The 19,457-nt window shown below is 48.4% G+C and overlaps 1 protein-coding gene across 4 annotated transcripts in view; it reads right to left on the bottom strand.

Annotated features, from left to right (window-relative positions):
- The window catches only part of SCMH1 (sex comb on midleg homolog 1 (Drosophila)), a 66,904-nt gene extending 48,237 nt beyond the window's left edge, over nucleotides 1-18,667 (bottom strand). The window contains exons 1-4 of one of the 4 annotated variants that reach the window (XM_008631592.2): nucleotides 18,554-18,667; nucleotides 8,330-8,436; nucleotides 4,422-4,506; nucleotides 1,628-1,696 (exon numbers count right to left, since the gene is read on the bottom strand). In XM_008631592.2, the coding sequence (XP_008629814.1) occupies nucleotides 1,628-1,696; nucleotides 4,422-4,446 (94 nt within the window). In that variant the 5' untranslated portion in view covers nucleotides 4,447-4,506; nucleotides 8,330-8,436; nucleotides 18,554-18,667. Of the gene's footprint in view, nucleotides 1-1,627; nucleotides 1,697-4,421; nucleotides 4,507-8,329; nucleotides 8,437-18,553 lie in introns of those variants that run through there. The other 3 variants (XM_017731562.1, XM_017731561.1, XM_017731563.1) reach the window with 3 other exon arrangements.
- Nucleotides 18,668-19,457: the final 790 nt, after the last annotated feature.

Raw genomic sequence — 19,457 nt, 5'->3', positions numbered from 1 at the left:
CCCTCTCCAGCTCTCTCCAGCACACTGGATCTTCTTCACAGGAAGAAATGAGAGAAAGACACTTTAATGAGAAACACCCTATTTTTGCAACTACATCTGTGAGCCAAACAAAAGCCAAGGATTGGGAACCCGTGTGACTCCCTGTGACTTGGCTGTGGAAATGCCACTGGGGTGACTGTCTGTCACTTGTGCTTGCCTTGGGAAAGCTGCTTGTCGTGTGCTCACGCCAAAGGCAGATATTACTTCCAGGCAAAGAGTCAGATTTGGGCTCTGATGTCTTAACCTTCAAAAATATTTACTCCAAACAAAACACTCCACACACCCAAGGGGTCAAACTGCAGTAGTTGTGAACAATGCAGCTCTGCACCCTCATGTTTTGATTCTCTTCATGTTGCATTTAACATTGATCCTTTGCCCAGAATTTAAATGAAGATGGAGTTTCTGTTTATATCTTTAACTGAAGTCTGGTTTGGGCTCCATTAGCATTTTGGCTCCCTAGGGGTCATCAATCCAACTGAAACAATACATGCGCGTTTCAGGTCACATCTGTGAAGGAGAACGTGCCCTACCCAGATCAAGGCTTCCCCACTAAAGTCTGCAGCCCATATGTGTGGCTGCTAAGGAGCACCAAGGCAGCACATGAAAGCAGCACAGTCCGAGCCAGCTCGGTATGAAAATGAGCAGAGCATCGTCTGGGCTCGCAGATCCAAGGTGACACTGGCTGTCCCTGATGTCTGAGCATGGCCTCCCGAGGGGTCAGCCCTCCCATGGGCATGGCACAGCTCCTGCCTGTCCCACCCTTCCCAGTCCCAGGCACTTTGCTCAGCCATCAATCCAGCTGTATGTGCTCCATCGGTAACAGCTGCAGTCGGTAACGTGAGCCCCACTGCTCCCTGTCCTGCTCAGTAAAAGGTGACAATGTGTGAGTCAAAACTAACAACTCTGAAACACCAGGGTGCTGTCTGGTCTGTCCTGCTCTCCTCAGAGGTGTCCCAATGCAGCTTTGACCAGAAATCCTTCCAGCCTGGATTACAGAGTGCTCCGTGCCAGAAAGACGCTGCAGTTTCACCCCCTCACTGTGTAGAATCACAGAATGGGTTGAGTTGGAAAGGACCTTAAAGCCCATCCAGTCCCACCCCCTGCCATGGGCAGGGACACCTTCCACCATCCCAAGTTGTTCCAAACCTGGTCCAACCCAGTCTTGGACACTTCCAGGGATCCAGGGGCAGCCACAGCTTCTCTGGGCAGCCTGTGCCAGGGCCTGCCCACCCTCACAGGGAAGAATTTCTTCTCCATATTCCATCTAACCCTGCCCTCTGACAGTGTGATGCCATTCCCCTTGTCCTGTCACTTCAGGCCCTTGTCCGAAGTCCCCCTTCAGCTCTCCTGGAGTCCCTTGAGGCACTGGAAGCAGCTCTATGGTCTCCTCAGACCTTTCTCTTCTCCAGGCCCAAACTCTACAAGGATGTGCCCAAGCTTTGGGCAGTGATGAGCTGCTCAGAGTTTCTTGCAGGTGATGGCCAATCCTGATGCTGCACCATGCACTTGTCAAAAAAAAAATCTTAGGAAATCAAAAAGGGGAGAAGTGGGGGAAAAAAAGCAGGGAGAAAGAAGGGAGCTCTCTTACCTTGGTACTGGGAGGGAGACTCTGACGGGCGGCTGTACTTGTGCTTTTTACCATCTTTCCAGTCTATGGCTGAGACAAGAAACAGAGCGCTTGTGTCAGGGAAAGGAGCCAGACAATGCACCCTTCAACACTGTCTGCTTTACAGGCACTCAGAGGAGAGGAGCGACCTCCCTATCATGACCCCATAACACGGATGATTTGCCTCTATCTCTGGGGCGTGCTCCCTTCCTCCCCACAGCTCATGCACGTACCTGACAGGAGGTATCTACATTTGCACCTCAATCCCTGCTTAGTGTCCACCAGCCACTGTTTTCCCTCAGTGACAAGCAATAACAAAGAACAGCAAACTGCTAGAGCTCCATCATTTCAGCTATGAGAAAAAGGGCTTGAGAGGAACAAACGTAACTGCCACTAAATTGGCTCATGTGAATCTTTGGTGCAGAATGGCTCCTTGTGTATCAACTCCAGGTTATTCCACACAAACAGCCTCAACCCTTTGTGGTGACTGGGAAAGGACTTCTCTGAAAATCTGCACAAGTGCTCTGTCCATGCACAACACCAGGTTTCCATGGGTCCCTTGCAGCTCAGAAGAGTGCACAGCAAAGCAGCACCAGCTCTGCAAAGCAGCTCACCTGAGCTGTCTTTGCCCATGACAGCTTTGGGTCTCAGAGCTCAAAAAAAAATTAAGTTCTCAAGACAGCTCTGGAAAGTGACAGAGCAAGAAGTGGGGAATGCTCATCCCTGCCTCCAGCAGCCTCCAGACCAAAGGAGGGATGGAAGATTGCTGTGCCACAGCAGAGCTCACCCTGAGCCAGCTCCTTGACCTGCTGGGCACCCTGGGAGTGCTGCTGCACTCCAGCTCCTTTATTTTACAGAGCATTTTTAGGGCTGTTGTAGACAACAGCTTGGTAGTGCCCTACAAAATGTGCCTTGCCCCCACAAAAAGCAATTCCTTGTGAAAGGAAAAGTTTTGAAATCTCCTGACAAGTAGCTGGAAGAGGCAGGCTAAGAGCTGCTTCTAAAGTGGCCTGGGGTGTTTTAACATGTCTGGAATTGCTTTTGGACAATTATTTTTGCAATCTTCTCTTCTTGACATGTTCTTTTCAGCACAATAGGCAGGATGGTATGTAGGTTTTATTGCTCTGGAGAGTGACAGAGCAAGAAGTGGGGGATGCCCACCCTGCCTCCAACAGCCTCCAGTCCAACAGAGGGATGCCAGATCAGCATCCCTTAGATGAACACAAGGGACATATGGAGTGTGGCCACGGAGTCACTAGACATGGACCAGACAAAGAGCCTCCTTGGAGAGACATAAAGGAATGAAAAGGATTGAAGGACACCCTTCCTAATAAATGCATTACCATGAAGCACAGTATTGTGCCATCTCCCTAAGAAAGCAAGAATAAAGGACGTAAAGTATTTAAGTCAGAAGCAAAAGAGCCCCGTGGGTGGGTAAGGCTCCCCTCGGTGCTGCAGGACAGCTCTAACAGCATCCATGCACTCAAAGGAGCCTCTCGCCATACTCTGCAGGTGAAGGTACATTTTGTTCTTAACCTGTAACATGCAAAAATCCTCATTAAGGAGGATACAAAAGCAGCAGAGAGAGAGAAACAAGAATTTCTGCAGACAAATAAAGAAAGAGTGAAAGTTCAATGCATTATTAAAAAAGCAGGTAAGTAGGACAGAAACCCACATGTGCACAGTGCAGATGTTGCCTCTGCAACCCATGGCACGGCATTCCGAGCACAGGTCACAGAGGCAGGCTGGCTGGAGGCTCCAGGAGCACAGAGAACAAGCTGTGAGTGAGGCTGAATCCAGCCAGCCCGGGCCTCAGCCACGCTGCTGACTAATCAACCTGGAGTGGGGCTAAACCCAGCCAGCCCGGGCCTCAGCCACGCTGCTGACTAATCAACCGGCCTCCTTTATTGCCAAGCCCTCCAGCTGCCTCGCAGCAGGGTCTCCCCATTCCCTGCTTTCCTTCATTTATTTTCACTTCATTAAAGGACAAGCAGTGTTAGGAAGAGGATAATGCTGCTGTAAGATGAACCACGACAGAAGCAAAGGAGACATTTAAAAAAAATAAAAGGAGGAGAGAAATCGAGCATAGAAATCTCCTGCAATAAACTTTGGGAGTGTGGAGCAGATGTGAACAAAGAGCTGCAGAGGATGCTCCATCCTCTCGCTTCTCCCTTCCCCCCTCCTCCGGAGCGCATGTGATGAGATCACTCCAGTCCAACGCACATGCATGGCACAGCACCAAAGGAAATCAATATTTTTGTCAAGCACAAGAAGCCAGAGCAGCTCAGCTGCAGGCAGCCTGCTCGGCTTCACCCTTTTGGCTGGGGATGCAGGACCCAGGAAGCACGTGCTGTGTGAGGGGCCGAGGGACTCGGTGGCAGTGGTAACCTCCTGACAGATTTCCTCTCCACAAGGTAGGCTGGTCTCTGCTTTCATGCCTCATTAGAGGGGGGAGGCCTGTGCCAGCACAGCCAGTTTGCCCCATGCTGGGAGCTCTGCCAGATGGTGCCGTGGGTTCTGCAGGGCACCCTCGCTGCTGACACTGCGCCCCACGAGCTGCAGGGATGCCCCAAAAAGGGACTCTCCTCTTCCCGTCACAGGGGTGGATTGATGAACTGCTCTGTGCACGCTGATGGAGAAACACACAACTCTGTTTTGGCCTTCCAACCACACCCCCTCAGCTCCCACCCCACTGTCAGTCCCCTGAGGCACTTGGCCCTCCAGGCCACGCCAGCTCACTGCAGGGCCCTTGGCTGTGCCAAGCATCACTGCTCACCTTTCTGAGGGCCTGGTTTCCGCATTCTACCACCTGCTGCTGTCCTTATCCTGGGACTGGGTTGCTCTTACAGAACTGAAGATGTCTAGGACAAAAGAAATAACGATGAGAAAATTCCCCATTCTGGAGCACACAGTCATCTGCACCATTAACTCATCACACAGTGGGGGGAAACACATGTTCCATCACCCGGGGTTGCACAGAACACAGAACACACACAGCTCATTTCACCCCCTGAAACTACAAGACTTTCTCCAATTTGTGGACAACGTCAAATTCATGGCAGCAGGAGCAGCATAAATAAGCACAAGGAGCACATGCCTGTCTCCCTGCTAACCCTACAGTGGGTCTGGAGCGTGTGTGGAAGGAGGGGCTGCTCCCACTCACTAACAAAGGGAGGCAGAGCTGGAATTTATGAAAGAAAACACATGGAAACATAACATTAACTCTGGCAAAGCAGCACAGCAATCCCCAGCTTGCCACTTACAATTCAAATTGCTCACAGCAGTTCTGGGGAATAAGGATGAGAAATTGGACAATGACCCAGGAAATACTTTTGCTGTTATTACTGCCATGAGTGTCCAAGTTAAGCCGCATTTTTTTTTCCTGGTTGGAGGAAAACTGGCTGGACTGCTCCCAACAAGCAAAGGCATTTGCATTCTTGTTATAAAGAAATATTCCTGAAAAATCAGAGCTCTTGGGAGATGTATGCTGGACATGCATAGGGACCCAGCACTCCAGGACAACCACTCTCACACGGCAGGGCCTGCTGCACCCACCAAGCCTTGCCAAGCCCTGCCAGAAAACATCCAAATGAATGGCTGAGCCACAAACAGGCCCTTGGGAAAGCCAGGAATAGCATGTTTTGACACTCCACTAACTAATGAAAGATTAATTGTATCAATATAATTCCATTTTGTTCACAGTGGGGTAGTCAGGAGGAGGATGGAAGAGGAAGCTGTCTCAGGATGCAGCACTGAGTCGCTGCTTAAAGGGTTATTTACAGACCCAACTTGGCAAGAAGTTGGGGTTTTAAAAACCAGGCTTTTTCTAAATGTGAGAGAAATAGAGTTTAATTTTCTATAAAAGCTCTACAAACTACAGCCCTTTTACATGCAACACTGAGCAATACTCTGAGAAGAAAAATACTGAAGGAGTATTAAATACTAAAGGAAAAGAAATTCCTGGTTGTTTTTTTAATCCAAATCAAAAGGTGCACAGTAGTCACTTATTGCCTCTCTCCTAAATAGCGTGTGTGTCTGTACACACTTGTGAAAGGAGTAAAGTTGGTTTCCCTTTCAATAGCAGAAGGTAACCTACATGTGAAAGGTTATTTACAACTTTTAAAGCTTCTTTTCATAATTTTCTTCTGTCATTTTTATTAAAGTCTAGCAGTCCTGGCAGGAAAAGTGCCCTAGACACTAAAACCCAGGCTGAAAGGCGTTTATATATAACCAGACAAGCATTCGCCATCTCTGGCTCTGCCCCTCTGCTGTGAGTGGGACTTTCTCAAGTACCCCCACACGTAAATCTCATGTGTTTGGCACAGGAGTTCCTGTGCCCCTCTGAGGGCTTCTGAAAAGCTGCTTGAGCCTCAGCACCTCAGTCCTGCTGGCAGGGATGTGTGACTGCTTCCCTGCAGAAGTATTGGGAGAAAAAAAATTACAACAGTGTTTGAGCTGCTCAGACAGGGTTTGTGGACGGTTGTGGCCCAGGACAAGGGTGCACTTCTGCACCCTCCATCCTCACAGTGGCAATACCCCTAATGTGGCTTGGGGGACCTTCTCACCCTCTACAGCTCCCTGACAGGAGGGTGCGGACAGGTGGGGATCAGTCTCTTCTTTGAGGTAACAAGGACAGTTCAAGAGGAAATGGCCTCAAGATGTGCCAGGGGAAGTTCAGGTTGGACATTAGGAAGAATCTCTTCATGGAGAGCGTTGTCAGCATGGGCTGCCCAAGGAGGTGGTGGTGTATTGAAGAAATGGCTGGATGTGGCACTGGTGCTCTGTAGTGGACACGGTGGTTGTTTGGTCTTGATGATCTTGGAGGTCTTTTCCAACCTTAATGATTCTATAATTCTGTGATACTGATAAAGCACAGAGCTCACTGCTGGTATTCCTCAGCCAACACTGCAGCAGGCTCTCAGCAAGATCTCATGTCATGGAAAAGAACCAGATGTTGTAAATGTCCTATTTAAATTAATAAATGAATGGTGACTCTTCCTCAAAGGAGGAAGACTTAAGCGGCATGGGGAGTCCCACTTTGCTGAGAGCCACATGAGTGCCAGCTCAAGGACATTGCACTCCAAAACACGCTTCCAAGAAACTGCCCAAATGCAACAGCCCCTGCTGGACTCCTGCCAGCCTTCACGAGCCTCCACCACAGCTCTGCACCACCCAGATCTCCCGTACGTCTCACACCACAGGACAGCAACACGTGGGTAAATCCCGCAAAATCATAAGAAAAGAAAAGAAAAGAAAAAAAAGCAAAACAATTAGTGTGCTCAGAGTCATGTAATGCCTAGAGAAGAGGCAGAACCAAACCCCATGATGCACGGCTTCAGCCTGCCTGCTGCAGGGGCAGCTGGACCTACACAGCCCGATGGGAGCCACCAGCCTCACTGCACCCCAGGAACCAGTTCCTGCCCTGGGATGCAGGGATGCCCTTCTTCAGCCATGGAGACAGACACTGTGTACCCCAGCCCTCCTGAAACTGGTACAATCACAATTGGGAGGGACCCACAAGGATCACCAAATCCAACTCCAGGCCCTTCACAGACACCCCAACAATCCCACCTGGGGGGTGCCTGACAGCATTATCCAAATGGAGTTCTGGCAGGCTTGGGACCGTGCCCATTCCCTGGGGGAAGAACCTTTCCCTGATGTCCAGCCTGACCCTCTCCTGACACAGCTCCAGCCATTCCCTTGGGTCCTGTCCCTGGTCACAGAGAACAGAAATAGGAGCTGCCCCTCTGCTGCCCCTGGGCTTTACTAACACAGGGCTTGGGAATTGATGAATTCCACTGACTGTAATTTACAGTTGCCCAGAGGAGCTATAAAATCTCCACCCTTGGAGATACTCCAAACATCACCAGCTCCCTCCCCTGCCAGCCTGATCTAACCTTGTAGCTGAGTCTGACTTCAGAGCCCATCTCTGTCTGCGTGTGGCACTGGACCAGACAACCTCCAAAAGCTCCTTCCAACCTGAAACACCCAGGGACTTTATCTCACTGACAACGGATTGGATGGCAAGGGGAATCACTCTATAGGTTTTGACAAGGCTGAAATGCCTTGTAAGGAGACTTCAGTGCAGAGAGAAGAAAGCCAACAGCAGAACAGACAAGCTCACAGGCACTGCAGGACACGAGCACTGCAGTACCAATGGATGTGGCCTTTACCCCGTTCAGGGACTGAAGATTGAAAAAATGTGAAAGTAATAAATAGCTACAGTCCGGAATCCAAGGGGGAAAAATGGGCTATCCACAGACACAGATCTTCCAGAATCACCTCAGACACAAACATGCCCCTGCTGAGGACCTGTTGGCTGATCCATGGCACAAAGGACATAATCTTACTGTTGCATCACATAAAGCCTTTGGGATTTCCACAGCCCAGCACCTGCTGCAATGTTCCATCTCCAGAGCCTGACACTTGCACGGAGCTGCACATCACAGTTAAAACTCCCCTTGTTTTCAAAAGCTGTGTTTCTCCTGCTTGTGGAGATCAAGATAATCTCCCAAGCATGAACTACAGCATTATGGAGTGTTGGTTTCCAGAATTTATAACCTGAAAGGGCAGATCAATGTGCTAGCAGGATCTTTCCTTAAAAATGTAAAAAGACCAACTGATTTGCTGCCTTTAGTAGCAGATGAAGTGCCTCTCCTAGAGTTTCAAACAACTTTCACTCACCGAGATATCAAAAGTGCCAAGGGCTCCACTGAACTGTCATGGGCTCTAGTTCCCCATCACTCCTACAAGACAGCAGAGTCAGTACAAACACTGCGGCATAGCAAAACCTGAAAGCAGAGAGACAAAATGAAAAAGTTTGCATTTAATTGCAGAAAGCCTATGTTACCAGCTGCATTATTCATGTTCATATTTAATTCATTTAAAACATCCAAATTTAAATTTAAAGACAGCTGTAACAAACGTTCCCACTTGCACTTGCAAAGCAGCACAGAACTTGACACAATTTAAGTTCAGCTTGCAGTGAGTACACGGGACTGCGGCTGTTAAACACCTTTGATATGAGTAAGATCACATCAACTGAGCTGATAGAAACTAGTTCAGCTTTTGTAAAATGAAACTATCACACAAAGGAGGATTGAAAAGACTAGACCTGATTAGTAATGAAAAGGAGAGAGACCACAGGAGAGGCATATAAAATAATGAGTAGCATGAAGAGAGAGAACTGGGGACTCCAAATTATCCCTTCCCAGTGCAGCAGAACAAACCTACAAAACTAAAAACCTGCCAAGTATATACCAGGGAGAAGGAAATGTTCATTGGAAACTAACAGACGTGCAACTTCCTTATGGAGGAAGTTGTCAAGGGAAGTAAACAAGTAACCTTAGAAATGAGAAAGGCATTGAAAAGCAAACCAGCATTTGTACGGGTATCAAAGTATGAGACCCATGGGCCATCGGTACCCAGGCCTCAAGCAAGAGCTGAATGAAGGTTGGGTGCCCAGCCAGACCGTGCCCAGCACATCACTGCCTCAGCTGCTGTGCTGTGGCAAGGAGAAGCTGAGCCCTTGCCCTCCTGCCAGGCTGCTGACACCGGCTCAGGACAGGGTTTGTTCACACCCTGGCAAGCCCTGTGCTGGGTAACATTGTGATTTACACCTCCGATGCATTTTCCTTTTTCTCAGGCAGCAGAGAGGCAGCTGGAAGAGCATCCCAGGGCATCCCCAGCTCCGAGCGCTGCTCTCTCCAGCACCGCACAGCCCACAGCACAAACACTGCAGAAATGCATCTTAATCTAATTAAGTTCTCCCCCCACTGCTCTTGCCAACAGGCTCTTCCAAAAGCTCATCCCTAAGGGCAGACGGATTCAATTTACCTGAGCCAGATTGGAAGGGAACTGCAGGGTTAGAGGGGAGCCTGCTCTGCAATATTCTTCCACCAAATGTGGCAACTGCAATATCAGTAAAACAAAAAAGAGAAAATGTGGATGGAAGATGCTGTCCCATCTTTCCAGACCTCATGAGATGCATGTAATCCCTTGATCTCCAAAGCCTCCGCTCCTTCAGAGCGCATAATTATGAAAAGAGTTAGAGCTGACGCTCTTAATGTCTCTTCTAGGCACTTCTTTATTCCACTCAGGGCACCAGTCACATCTGAATTATTTCCTGGGGTTGTTTGGACTTCCTATTATACAAGGATGATTATGGTGAACCTTGGGATGGAATCCAAGTCGGATCTCAGCACTACCATGTTTGATTGAAAGGGAATGTGAAGGTTTGTTGACAGCATGCCAGGCTTCAAACCTTGCTGGACAATGCCGTTGCCAGCAGGCCAGAGGATTTCAGAGAGAAGAGGAAGAAAACCACCAACAGCGAAGCTGAAAAATGGTTTTATTAGGTTGGATACATACTCCACAGATTAGGATTGGGGGAAAAAAAAGGAAACTCCGCATATTGACAGAGGACTGCGAGAACGTCGCTTCTTGGAAATCCCGTGGGGCTGCCACAAGAGAATCCTGACAGTTTCTCACGATGCAAAGTGCCTGCAGTCTTTGATTTGTCCCCCACAAAAGCATGGGTCTGGAGCACCATGACCACTGCAGCCACTAAAAATCCCTTCCATGTAACCCCTGCTTCAGTTGAGGTTTTCTTCACAGTTATCTTTCCATCAAACACTATCAATGTTTCCAGCAGTAAAGAGCTGTCCCTTACAAATTCCCTCGGGAAATGTGAGGGCAGCACTCTAAGCTCCTTCCTATTGTGGGTGATGGTGGTGCTGCCATTCCATCCTCTCTGCTGGCGTGTTTCAGCTCCATTCTGGAAGCCCCTATGTGACCATGGGAGCATCCAGTGGCATCTCAACGCTATCAGAAAACCAGGCACATGATGAGCACGTTATGTGAATTACAGAATATCCTGAGTTGGGAGGGATCCATAAGGATCATCGAGTCCAGCTCCTGGCCCTGCAGACACCCCAACAATCTCACCCTGTCCCTGAGAGCATTTTCCAAATGTTCCTGGAGTTCCAGCAGCCTTGGAGCTGTGACCATTCCCTGGAAGCCTGTTCAGTGCCCAACCATCCTCTAGGGGAAGAACCTTTTCTGAACTCAGCCTGGTTTCTCATTTAATGTATTTTTTGCCATTTTTAGTTTCTATGGTGGAGAAAGAAAAGCACTTTCAGCCTATCTTGAGAAATCAAAAGGCTGTCAGTGCATGATCTGACACCTCTTACTGCTTTTGGTTTTCACACCAGATTGGCTCCTCAGATTTCTGCCTGACCTGTGGACACCAGAACTTTTGCTGGTCTAAAGCACAGTTCCTGCTCTCAAGGCATGCTCTGATGAGCTGGCTGACTGACCTCTTTCCTGGGCAGAAGCCAAAGACCAGCTCCCAGGACTGAGCACCAGCCTTCTCAGAGCCAGACATGCAGGCAAGGAGTCCTAGACCAAAATGCCAAATGAATGCTTACGTGGGACCTGAAGGAAACTCTTGGGAGTGAGCAGCTTCCACGTTTGAAAAGGTGAGTCAGAATTTATCTTAACCAATGATTTTATTTCCTTCCACCTCCCTGTTACCATCCTCCTGAGCAAGACTGGAGTTTTATTTTCCCTGTCTGTGCAAAGTCACGTTTTTGGCAGCTCCAAACGAAGGCTGATGAAGAAACAGCACCTCTGGAAGCATCTCCCCTCATCAGGTCTAGAGAGTCCTTACATTCATAGCAGGGAATATTTCTAAGTAACACTGTACAATGAATGCTGGTATTTCCATCTGCAGTACTGATCCCCTTGTGTGATCTGAAATACCTGACGGCTGCAAACCAGTACTCCTCTTTCTACCAGAAGGATTTTCTGTCATTTCCAACATCTCTCATTCTCTGGAATTAATTTTATCTTTCTACAGTGTAAGAAGTGGACTGATAAACTCCAGACTTTGTGACAGGCTCCTCACAAACACATTCTTGTGTTAACACACTGAGGTGTCTCAAAGATGTGATCACAAGTAACACATTTCCTCAGTCCCTGAGCCAAGTCTCACGGGAGTACATATTTTAAAAGACAAAAACACGTGAAAAACTTGGATAGACCATGTTTCTACAATGAAAATATTGACTTCATGACTTCCTTTTGAACACCTTCAGGTTGCTGGGGAGAGGAGATAGGTCATCCTCCCAGGAAATGGCAGCTGGACCATCAGATACTGCTGAGTCAAGCTCAAGAGATCACCCTCAGGGTGAGTATGAAAACCAGGGACCATCGTGAGCAAAGCTACAACAGTTACCACTGCTCATGATCATGGAGGAAATGAAATAAAACCTTGCAGGATTTCAATAAAGGTTCCTTCCCTATCCAAAAAAATACACCCCAAAAACAACCCAACAAAACCAGCATGGGCCTTGGATCAAACCAAAAACATCCTGACATGTATCACTGTGAGCAGATCTTGCTCTCCATGAAGACTGAAGAGGTTGCAATAAAGACAACATATTTGGCACACTCCAGGAACAGGATACCCAGGCTGAGAGAAATGGAGAGATGAAAGGGCTTAAAATAAAAGCCAAATAAAATAATCTGCTAAATCTGCTGAGTCTGCTAAAGGAAGACCCTTAACAGACTGAGTTTTCTCAGTACAGACATGTTTACTGATGAGCTGGGACTTACAGCTCCGTGGCTGCCATTTCTGTAGTGAGGGGGGTGAGCACTCCAGCCCTGCAAATCCTCCTTGGGAAGATGGGGCTCGGCTGCTGCTCGACTGTAAGTCCACACACTGTTGAAAAATCAGAGCTGCTTTTAAGACTGGTATTGATTAGTTTCTTAGAAACCCCTGCCCACTCAAATAGGAAGGTAACAGTGCCAAACCTAAAGCCTTTCCATGCAGGGCAACATGGAATCGTCGAATGGTTTGGGTCAGACGGGATCTTGTTCCAACCCCCTTGACACCGGCAGGGATTCACAGCACACAGAGGATCCTGTGCTGCTCCTCCCCAGACAGTACCATGTTCAAGGCTTGGAGCCAAGGCCTGGGCTGCCTCCCATTGCCAGGGACAGCGAGTGGCCCACCATGAACACAGGATGATATGGCACAGATTTAGCTAATCATACAAATCCCCTGTGATAACAGCTGGGGTTAAGGAAGCTTCACTGTGCTCCAGAATTATTTCAGCAAATCCTTCATGGCTGGTCCTACTGCTGAAGTCACTTTGAGGTTCTGCCTCTGAGGTGAGCAATGCCCGTGTCCCACATCCCAGTGTGAAAGATGCCACCAACACCATTGCTCTTCACAAGTGTTCTGAAGGAGTTTTGGGAAAAGCTGCAGCTCTCTGTTCCTGGGTGTTAAGCAGAGACATTTCTGACCTGTACCAGCACTGTACCTCCATGGAGCTCTCCCAAACTCACTGTAACAAAACCTAACACAGAGACTGGCTTTTTGGGCAGGTAAGGTGCCTGTTACATATAGAAAAGCAAAGGACTGATGGACTTCAGTGCCATATGGGAAGAACATGCCAAAGCAAGGAATTGAATCTTTGTGCTTAAGGCTGCTGTTTCTAACACTGAACCAGCTGTGTTACAGCTACTTTGTGTCAGCAGGACTCCCATAGCTAAAAGTTAAAGTCTCCTGACTTTAGAAGAGGAATGGCCTGGGTTGCAGATTGGCACAGCAGTGTACCCAATCCACTGAGGACATCTGCAAGTACAGAAGGTTTATCACAAATGGGGGGCTCTGTAGCCTGATCCCAGCATGTTCTGATCATACCCTGACACCCTGGTGACTGGGAACCAGGCCATAGGCCAGTTTTGGAATCACCTGAGTTTCCTTACATGGCAATCCCAGAACACGGACAGGTGCAGGACTGTGCACCCCACACTCCTGTGCTGGGTCATGGACCCCCTCACCTGGGGACAAGCTGGAGGGTGCACCCCAAGGGCAGGCTCGATGCAGAACACCCCGCGGCTGCACTCAGCCTGCGAAGGCACAGTGGGAAGCCCAAACCGATGCAGGCAGTAAAGACAGTTTTGCAGCAATGTGGCTATTTCAGCCTGCACTGAGACACATGCCAAAGCTAAGAGCTGTTACTGAAAGCAGATGGCTTACAGGAGACCTTGAAATGGGATTCTGCCCAAGGCAATTATAAAGTCACCCATCACAAAAGCACACAGTAGGATGCTTCAAAGCCTTTAAATAAGAATTTAAACAGGGCTACATTAAAAACCAGTACATGGTTTCCATATCACACCTAGACAGGCAAGTACAGCCCCCCTTGCAGAGTCAGCCACGGCTGCTCTCCCAGACAGCAGTTACATATGTGATGTATGTGGCCCCAGAACGGGCTCCAGTGCGTACACTCTTCATGGGTCTCTGGTTGACACCCAGTAGATACATGTATATATAAAATGTTTAATCAACCTTATACTTAATTCTCTACTGGACTCTATTAAAAAATAAACTCTTTATGGGATGAAAGATATGGGAGGACAATGTATTCCTATGTCCCTATGCAAGGGGAAACAGGAGGCAATCCAGAAGGAAAGGACGACTTCCAGTTGTGCCTCTATTGGAAATCTCACGACAGACTGTGCAGTGATGCTGCAAGCAGGATGCGAGAATTCCTCAAAGAAAATTTTGCATTAACTATTTCTAGTAATGTAAGTTTGATAAAGTTTCAGCAGAACATCCTCAGGAGACCACAAACAGGGAAAGGCAGCTTGAGGGGGAATAAAAAACCAGAGGGATGGTAATTAGGGGACACAACAGAAATGTAAATGAGGAAAACCTTGGAAAGAGAGGGGAAGGAGATGACCCAATCCCTTAAAGTACCCTGTATCTCACAAAGGAGGAGGGTGATTTCCAGGGAGAGACACACGGGCAAGGGTTTCCACTGAAATGGCAGGGAGGGAGATGAGAGCTCAGGGAGCCGAGGAGAACAAACCAGTCCAGAAGAAAAGGCGAGGGACAAAATCACCACTCTCTAATGAGCTAAATACTGAGGCGTGGGGGATGATGATGGTTACATACACCTAGAATTGCATTTTCCTTCTGCTTTCCTTCTGTAACCAATCCTAACAATTAAACGGAATGCTTAGCAATATCCCTTGGGAAAACACACTGGATGAAAACTCACCCTCAAGCCTCACATGGCATCAAAGCAATCGCTGAGCATGTTCCTGGGGTGCCTAAAGTGCTCTCTTTCCTCATCCAGCGCAAAAGAATGACCTTCCATGGAGTTAAATATTTCTTACTTTCCTGGGGTCCAGCACCAACACAGACATGTCCCTACTGACAGAGGGTGGACATGACTCCAGTCACACTCAAGGCTGAATCCTTCATAGATCCCTGTCCCTGGCATCCATACAGCCAATCTTCCCAAACCTTCCAAACAGAACTCTCTCCGCCCTCCTGAACCTGCCCTCTCAGAGAAGGCAAGGTGAAACGATCCCTTTAATGTGTATACATATATATATGAAAATAAAAATCTACCCTTAGACTGACAAAACTCAGGGTCTCTCTGCCATGCAGCACAGCCAGACTCCCCTCCAACACTTCCAGCAGCTGATTGTTTTTGTGGAAACAAAGGACAGATGAGAAACAGTTCCTACTGATCTGCCCCATCTGCTAAAAAAATGAGAAAGATAAAATCTCCAAACCCTCAGGGTATGGAACAGAGCCACAAAACCTGGATTTACCCCTGTTAGAGCGGAAGAGGAGTCGGTCTCTGCTGCTTGGAGCACTGAGACAGAGATAATCCAGCCCTGATAGAAGGAAAGAGGGATGTCTGGAAGAGTGAAGGGAGAGGCCGTGCCATTCCTCCTGGTGCCTGGCCCTGGCGTGCTCCAGCCCAATCAATGCAAAGGGCTGCCCCGGAAAAGAGCTCCCACAAACTCACTGTACCCCAAGGGAATGCTCTGCTAAGGCAGGAAACAAGCATCTTTGTTTTATTTTCTCACTCCTGTAGAAAGATATTAATTGGTCTATTTCTTAGGAAAAAGAAAGGAAATTGCTACAGAGCAACATGTCAAGAGAAACCAGAAGAGCCAGGCTCACCGAGGATGGGTATTAATTACTGCTTGCTATTTTTATCCTGCGTATAACTCTGGTCTCGTCTGTGACTTAAGAAGCTAAAATCCCAGGATTCAAAACCATGTATCAACTCAAATAGGAGAAATATCCTCTACTGGGTACAAAGTCTGGATACAGAAAAATTCTAACATGTTCATCAAGATTATACTCAATTTTAATAACAAAAGAAAGAGCAGTCTAGACGTGGATAGAAATATTAGCTCAGGAGAATTACTCCCAGAGAGGAAAAATCACTATCCAGTTCCTGCAGGAAACCCTGAACAGATTGCTGTTAATTATGTAAAGCAAAAGTTGTTAGGCTGCTTTACATTCCTGAAGGGCCAAAAGTTTGGACAACTAAAAAATATACTGTGAGGCCCTTCACTGTTTTCTGTACAACACACGGTAGATGCCAATAAAAAAACCCCAAACCATGACCACAGGCAACCAAAAGTCCATCCTGCAGCTTTGCAAGTATGTTCAGTGTCTGCCAAGGAGCTAATGAAAACAAGGCACTCTTACAGACTGTATCTGCTTGACATTCAAGTACCTGATGGACATTTTGTACAGCTTATAAAGTCATAAAATACCACAGGGCATTTACAGATTTTCCAGCAGACAACAATATGAAATAACTGAGCAGCTCCAGAACACACCAAGTCCTCTGGTCAGGCACAACGTAACGCTGAACAGATACTACCACACACACACACACACACACACACAAACACAACTAACGCAACTGGAGACTGCCAGCAGTGCACAAGACGAGACCAAAGCTCACGGTGATGGAAAAGGAGCTGAGATTCAAAAGCCATCCCTCAGCCCCACATAATGCTGGAACAACAGTGGGACTGCCCAGATCTACAGTGCAGGGCTTGGATAATGCCCAATGGAAACAAGTTCTGCCTGCCCTCTCCAGGCACAGCAATTCGCCATCAAGTGAGCTGCTACCTCCTGCCATGCTGGGGACACGTGGCATTGTGCAGCCACCCAAAGCCCTCCAGTCTGGGGCTGTGGAAATGACAACATGGACTTCACCTCTGGAGTCACATGGCAAACCAGGAGGTCTGCCAGCTGTCATGGTTTACTCCACTCGTGGTAGGAGTTAAGGGCTACAGGTGAGGAGCAAGGTGGTAGCTTTGCTGGCTAGAACTTATACCTGCTGCCCATTAGTGGCCAATATCTGCTAGATAATGTCAACTGTACATAACAAGAGGTACAGCAGGTATTCAGCTACAGGAAAAAAATTGGCATTTTACATTCTGCACACAAGGACAGAAATATGGCTAGGACCAAAACCTGAAAGATCTAAACTTCTATCACCTAGGGAGCTACATAGGAACCATGTATTACACACTGTTACTGAACTAGGAACCACTCCTGACACAGATATAAAGGAACAACAATCACAACACTTGGTGGCTGATGGCCCTTTACCACATCAGCAGGTTACAGTACTTCACTTGCAGCTGATACTCTAACAGACACCACACCTGAAAACATTCTTCAATGATGCTGTACTACCTCAAGAGTTATTTTCTGTAAGAGTCTGACTAAAAACTTAGGACACCAGCTGATGATAAGAATGTCTCCCTGGTCTTTTTGAAGGCAGGTACAGAAACTTTGAGCTGAAATCATACAACTGCAATCAGCACTGCTCAGCCCAAAGGCAGCAGCACACAGCTCCTGGGTCAGCGCTGCCTCACACTGACCTGCTACCAACAAAAAACAGGGAGTTGGGCACCTGCCAGGTACTTCTCACCAATCTCACAGGTCTGGAGAGCTGGCGTATGCACACACAGAATCACTGAATGGCCTGGGTTGGGATGGACCTTAAAGTTCATCCGGTTCCACCCCCTGCCATGGGCAGGGACACCTCCCACTATCCCAGCTTGCTCCAAGCCCTGTCCAACCTGGCCTTGGACACTTCCAGGGATCCGGGGGCAGCCACAGCTTCTCTGGGCAACAAAGCATGTTTTGAAATATGTAACTTTTAATGTAATCTTGTTGCTTTTTATAAAATATACCACTAACCAAAAACTCTTTAAAAATGTTCAAGACAATAGATTTTGCTACCGAAGTGTGAGACAACTCAGGAATTCATGATTTACAATTTTAATAAAACCCATGCCACCTCAAGCACCCTATTTTCAGTGACATCAGCACAGATCAAGAACTGTTAGTCATGGCCAACACAACAGGGGGAGGTGGGACTGGGGCTGCCCAGCTGCCACACATGTGTCATTAAATCCACAGCACTGCCCAAGAGCCAGCAGATGCTCTCTGAGCACAGAAGGGAAAGGCAGAAAAGAAGATTGAACACTACATAATGATTACTTTTACATTTACAGAATTTTTCTTCTCTTTGGTAGCTTGCCAGTAGAGAAGGTGAGATGTCAAAATGATGGGGTTAAAGTGCAGCAATACCAGGCTGAAATCAGTCAAAGCTCCTTAATCTCAGAATAGTCAGGCACCGGAGTGGATTGCTGAGGAAAGTCAGAATCACCATCACTGGAAATCTTAGAACACCTTAGAGAAACCGCTAGGAAACATTATGTATAGGTGATCCTTCAAGGTCACTTCTAGAAACACTGAAACCACAAGACTTTCTCCATAGGCACTTCTCTGATCACACAGCCACTGCACAATTTTAACGGACTGTGCATCTAAGATTTGCTGTAACAAGACAAAGAAAAAATAAAAGCAACCACAGCGTACAGTCAGCGTACAGAGAGCAGCAGTCTCTCGGCTGCATGAATAAGTCACTCAACTTATTTTTAGAAAGTGGAATTGGTACAACTTCCTCCTCGGTCCACATCAGACTCCATCAGCTCTTCTGCCTGCTCACTACGCCTTCACTTAACTAACGAGTATAGAGCAGAGATTTCTCCTACCTTATGTGTGCCAGCTGGGCAGGAAAGGCAAACATGGGGAGGGAGGGGCCCTGCGGCAGTGACCGCAGGGAGAGAGCACTGCTGGGAGATGCCCAACATGCTGCAGAGTCCCCCCAGTGCGTTCAGCCCGAGCTCGGGTAGCCACCTTCACCCTGAGCCATCACCTCTCAGAGCAGCTGGTTTCAGGGACATTCAGCTGCACTGTGGGGGTGTTTTGTGCCACCAGGAGCCAGAGCTAAGCCCGGGTTCCTGCCCCGAAGTGCTGCTCGTCTGTGTCCCCCACGGTGTGTGCAGCCCAGCCCGGCCCCCTGGCCTGGCCTGGCCTCCCCACAGCTGCAGGGACACAGGGAGGGCAGGCAGGCCCTGGCAGCGGCCCAGGGAGGCTCCCACAGACAGGAGGGAGCGAGGGGGAACAGGAAACACAGGCTGCCCTCCCGCTCACTGCGGACACAGCTGGATGCGCATCCCACTGCTGAGGGCTCAGCGTTGGGGGAGAAGGCAGGGGCTGCTCCAAACGGGAAGGGAGGGAGGCCCAGGAGCAGGGATACCGTGCAGCAGTGGCACGGGGAGGGCAGAGTGGATGAAAGCTGGTCAGGCGCGGGTGGCAGGAGTTCCAGCACTGCCTTGTCCACTCAGTGGAGCACAGCTGGGCTTCACCCTGTGCAGCCTCTGCCAACACTGAACTCGAACATCGTTAAGTGTCCTCCAGCTACCCCCAGGCACGAATCCCATTTTTCATGGCAGGACCTTTTCCTGGAGTCAAACATCAGCAGCACCTTGGGGAATCAGAAGGGTGCACCTACTTCCCCCCATCCCCAAGCAAACTGCAGCAGATGTCACTCCAGCAATGGGAGAACCAAACTTGTTCCCTTGCCATGATACCCAGGAGAAAGGACCCGGCCCA

Source organism: Corvus brachyrhynchos, unplaced genomic scaffold (genome assembly GCF_000691975.1).
Source record: "Corvus brachyrhynchos isolate BGI_N302 unplaced genomic scaffold, ASM69197v1 scaffold454, whole genome shotgun sequence".
Lineage (NCBI taxonomy): Eukaryota > Metazoa > Chordata > Aves > Passeriformes > Corvidae > Corvus > Corvus brachyrhynchos.
Note: the sequence above shows the minus strand (reverse complement) of the source record. Positions and strands in the feature narration are given on the sequence as shown.